At 72.2% G+C, this 5,038-nt stretch overlaps 1 protein-coding gene across 1 annotated transcript in view; it reads left to right on the forward strand.

The window, feature by feature from the left end:
- Positions 1–2,221, forward strand: part of LOC105854727 — a 19,909-nt gene extending 17,688 nt beyond the window's left edge. The window contains exon 10 of the mRNA XM_012735085.1: positions 2,086–2,221. Coding sequence (XP_012590539.1) covers positions 2,086–2,221 — 136 coding nt within the window. The remainder of the gene's footprint in view (positions 1–2,085) is intronic.
- Positions 2,222–5,038: the final 2,817 nt, after the last annotated feature.

The raw sequence follows: 5,038 nt of genomic DNA on the forward strand, positions 1-5,038 counted from the left end.
CGGTGGGGGGCCGCTGTGGCAGCCCCAGGGGCCCGCGTAGCCCTGCCCGCCGCGCCCTGCACACGATGGGTGCTGGCCCTATCTGGCCCCCTGGCAGTGGATGTGCGGGGTGGGAGGTGTTTGGTTTTGAACCCCCCCCAGTGCAGGGCTCTCAAGAGTCAGGCAGAGCTGAGCCTGGACTGGCCGGGCCAGCTGCACAGGTGTGAGGTGCCCCAGCATCGGTCGGCAGGCTCCTGCGCACCCCCATCCCCACCCCTCCCCCCGGGCCAGGGACCTGTGCTGGAGGCAGGCAGAGGACGCAGGCGCGCGCCGGGTGGGGTGCGGTCTGTCTCCTGTGGCTGCTGCCGCCGGCCGGCCCAGGAGCGTGTCCTCCGGGCTGGGTTCAGATTCCTTTCCCAGGACAGCAGTGTGTCGCCAGGGGAATCGCACCCTAACGCCATGAACATGCCAGGGCCCTAACAGGCCTCCGGGGCCAGCTGCCACAGGGAGCCCCTGACGGGTCCCTGCCCTCTCCGCAGGCCCCGCCCTCTCCTACAGGCCCCGCCCTCCCGCCGGCCCCGCCCCCGCCGGCCCCGCCCCATAAGCCCCTCCGGCCCTGCGGCCCTTCTGAACAGCGCCCACTCGAGATAGGTCCTCTCCAGCCCTGGGCAGCTCTGCCTCCTGCACCCATGCTGGGGTCTTCAGACTCCTTCCACCCTGGGTGTCCCTGGAGGGGCTTGGGGTCCACACGCACCACACATGCCACCCGCAGGGCCCCAGCAGCGCCGGCCTGGCCCCCACCCCGCCAAGGTGTCGGCCCCCCTTTGCTGCGCTCACGGCCCGCGTCCAGCCCCTCCTCTGGAAGGACCAGGACGCTGCAGGAGGGCGGTAGCTGCTGTCTGCCAGCCCAGCCTTGCAAGGGGCCCCCCAGTGGGTGCTGGGCCTCCCCCAAGGCTCTCGGCAGCGTCAGAGGTCCACCCCAGTGGACCTGCCGGCACAACTGCAGGCCATGTCGGGGTGGGGTGCACTGCCCGGCAGCCTGATAGTTCCCGGCTCGCCGCAGGCGCCTGCCTCCTGCTGGGGCGGTGCCATGCTGCTGGTGGGCTCCAGGGTGCCTGCGGGGCCTCGCCCGCCCCAGGACTCGGGGTTCTGATGCACCCAGCCTCTGCCCCCCACCGCCGCCAGCTTCTCCACGGGGGTCCCAGCTCCCCGAGGTGTCCCAACCTGCAGGGGCCGGCCTCGGGGTGCACGGTGCTGGCCTGGGCTCCCAGCCGTCCCGGCCCTGAAGCTGCGGCCGGCTCTGCACAGGCACTCGGTGGCCCAGCCGTCTGCCACACCGAACCCATCGGTGCCATGCCCACAAATGGCGCCCACAAGGTGACACTTCAGGCCGGGGTGCCTGCGCGGAGCTGGGGAACCAGGGGCCCCAGGAAGGCTGGGCACGCCCCACTCAGGGCTTCAGCGCTGGGTGGTCCCAGGCGGGGCCGTGAGCAGAGGTGGCCAGGCACCAGCAGGCCGCTGAAGTGCAGGTCCTGCAGCCCCTCAGTGCCATGTGAGCCCCAAGTGGGCGGGGCTGCCACTTCGGGGGGCCTGAAGCTGTTCCCACCAGAATGGTGGGTGCCCCGGCTGGCTTTGGGGAGGCCCCGGCGGGGGATGAGGCGGGTTTTCAGGGAACTTGCGCTCACTGCTCCCTGCAACCAGCCCACTGTTCCCTGTACACCCTCCCAGCCCCCCCACCCCCCGCAGACCACCCACAGCCTTGGGGTGGGCAGCAGGCGGACGGGTGAGGGGAACGAGCAGGGCGAGACCCCACCCCCAGCCGTCAGGCCCAGCCCATGGCCTCAGAGGTCTGGGGTTTTCCAAGCGCCGGCCAGCAGCACGGGGGGGGGGGGGTGGGGGGGGGGGGGGTGCAGGGCCACGGTGTGGCCTTGGGCCAGGTGGATGTGGCCAGCAATGTGGCCTTGGGGCAGCGAGCCAGGTCTGGGTGGGGTGGGCATGACATCAGTGGCGGACACTGCCTGGGGCCCTGGTAAGGTCCACACGGGGGGGGGGTCGGGCCGGGCGCGGCCTCAGCCCCGTCTCCCGTCTCCCCCCAGGACTGCCCAGGGACGCCCCAGCGCCCTGCCTGGTGTGCCGCAGCCCGCTGCCGCCCGCCCGGCCCTGCAAGCGCTGCTGCTCCTTCTGCGCCTCCGTCCTGCAGGGCGTGTCGTTCGTGCCCCTCGGCGGCCCCCGGACAACCTGACGCCGGGCCGGGCAGCACACAGAGCTACTTTACAGAAGCTGCGTCTTGGCCATGGTGTTCCGTGGGGAGCCCTCGCCCCTCCCCGGTGCCTGCCCCCATGCCAGCAGCCCTCAGCGTGCACCCCAATAATCCAGGCCCTCACCCACACGCTCACCAGGCCCTACAGCTACACCCACTTCCTGCACCCCACACTTGTGACGCTACCGCAAGCCCCCACTTCTCACGGCCAGCCCCTACCCCCCACACCCCGCCTCCTATCGCACACCTGCACCCCACATTCCGCACCCCCCCCCCGTGGCAACGAGGCGCTGGGCCAGCCTGGCGCCACCCCCGCAGCCCGCTCGGGGCCCCGGCGGCATGGGCTGCCGGTGAACGCAGCCGCCCGCCCGGCTCCGTGGCTGTACCACAGCGTGATCACGCGGGGCTCTGGCTGTGGCCACGGGCTGTGGAGCAGCAGGATGAGGGGATCCGGCTGGGGTGCCTCTGCCCCACAGACACAGGACGGGGCCCCCAGGCCCCTGTGGACACTGGCCCGGCCCTCGGGCAGGCGCGCTGTGGGTGGCGAGACTGGAAGGCCGGGGACCCGCTCTGGGCATCGGTGGCCTCGGCCGGCCTGGGTGCGTCCTGGGGGCTTGTGCCGGCAACCGGCCCCGGGTGGGGGTGGCCCTGCCAGCCCGAGGGCTGCTGCTCCGGCGCGTCGCCGACCGCGGGGGGCCCTGGCACTCCCAGGGGCCCCTGGGGGCTCCGCAGGTGGAGCCCAAGGGTCCAGGCCCCTGCCTCGGCACCCAAAGGTGAGGCCCACAACCCGAGGGGGCTGCAGCAGGCTGGTGGACCGGCCTCCCGGAGGGCAGGGCCAGCACAGGCGGCCTCGTGGGGGGTCACACACAGGCTGGGTGAGGAAGCTCCAGGGGGCAGGGAACAGCGGGCGGGGGCCGGGCTGGGGGCCCGGGGTTCCCTGCTCAGCCACAGCGGGAGCTGAGTCCCGGGCACACCCAGGACACAGGCCTCCCCCCCGCCTCAGGGCAGTGAGGGGACCCGGACCCCACCCTGGGAAGCCCCGAAAACCCCCAGAAGCCTTGGAAACCCCCAGCGGGCAGGGCCAGGGGGCCTCCCCGCACGCCCAGGCCTGGGCTTGCAGCCTCCCGTGGGCGCCCACAGGCCGGACCCTGGTCCTGGGCACTTTGCCCCAAGTGGGGCCAGTCACTGAAGGCCCCTGCCGGCCGCCCCTCAGGCCGGCTCTCTGGGGCCCTGGCCTCAGGCCCCTCAGGGATGGGCTGGCCGGCCTCTGGAGAAACCTGATCGCGCTGGCAACGGGCAGCTGCAGCCGAATCCGGCCGGCTGGCAGCGTCTCTGCCCCCGGACCGTCCGTGTGCCCAGGCCAGACACCAGGCCACAGCCTCCGTCCTGCCTCCGCCGGCCCCCCCGGCCCGGACGCGGTGTGGCTGACCGTCCCGCCGCAGAGCTCGTTGGCGTCCTGCTCAGGCTGCGCAGACTCGAGCGTGCAGTTCGGGGGCCGCGGCTCCTGCCTGGCCACACCCCCTTCTCCTCCTAGGGCTCACCAGCTGTGCAAGCCCCCACCCCACCCCCAATGCCCCCTGGGACACCCTGCTGAGACCCCAAACCCTGCTCGCCCAGCCACTGGCCAGGGCTGGACCTGCGTGGGGTCCAGGGCGCACCCCTCCCCGCCCCCCCTCGGCCCCAGGGCTCTCGGGCAGGTGCCAGGCCCGCCCTGCCCGCCACGCAGCACCTGTGTCTAGCCCGGGCTGCCCCTCCTGGGCCCTGTCCCTTCCGGCCCGAGTGTGGCCCCCCAGGACACCCGGCTCGGAGGCCAGATGGCTCCTGGCTCCCAGGTGGGGCCAAGGCCCCTCCAGGCTGCGACAGCAGAAAGCGGGCGGCCGGCCACCTCGGGCCAGAGGGGCAAGGAGGGGTCGCTGCGTCCTGTGGACCCCGGGGCCTGTTACCGAAGGCCCAGCGCTGTGGCCGCCCACACGGGAGGGGACAGCAGGGCCCAGGGCTGGGCAACGACTCGACCTGGGGAATGGCCCCGGGGTCTTCCTGCAGACACCCCACCCAGCCTCGGGGGGAGGGACTCAGCACGCCCCCTCCAGAGCAGGGGCTGTCCACACCCCCATTCCTCCCTGAACACTCTGGTCAGCAGACCCTCTGCCAGGGACACACCTCCCTCAGAACACCCCAAGGCCTGTGGGCAAGCGGGGGAGGACTGGCACACCCGGGCCTGCACGACAGAGTTACTGGAAGTTACTGCAGAAATTACTGGAAGGCCTGGAGGCAGTTGGCAGACGGGCAGGCAGGGGGACACAGGCAGCCTGCAGCCAGCCTGGCAGGGGGGTGGGGGGGGCCAGACGGGCACCCACTGGACCCAGGGACGGGCCCCACCAGCCCCCCGCCCTCCCTCAGCCCTGTGGGAAGCCTCGTGTGGAGGGCGGGGCCCGGGGCCCGGGCTCGCCCCATCCTCCAGCCCAGGAAGGAGCGCCTGCTTTGTACAAAACAAATTTAATTGAAATACCTGTATAAAAAATAGGCTCTCAGACCTCCCCGCAGCTGAGGCCCCCACCCCGGCGCAGAACAGCTGCTAAAATAAGTTAAAGGCTGGAGGCGCTCCTGCCCCCGCCGCTGTACAGCCGGTGACACCCCACGGGGCGGCCCAGCCCCTCTCCTCAGCCACTGTACAGCCCCCCCAGACCCAGGCAGGTGGGGAGTCCCGCTCTCGGCCGCGGGAGGAACCTCGGAAATAAATTAAACAATAAATAGCCGCCGGGCGGGGCCGGTCACCGAGGACCAGGCCGCCGCCGCGTC

This window comes from Condylura cristata, unplaced genomic scaffold (genome assembly GCF_000260355.1).
Source record: "Condylura cristata isolate star-nosed mole 26May11 unplaced genomic scaffold, ConCri1.0 scaffold00004, whole genome shotgun sequence".
Classification (NCBI taxonomy): Eukaryota; Metazoa; Chordata; class Mammalia; order Eulipotyphla; family Talpidae; genus Condylura; species Condylura cristata.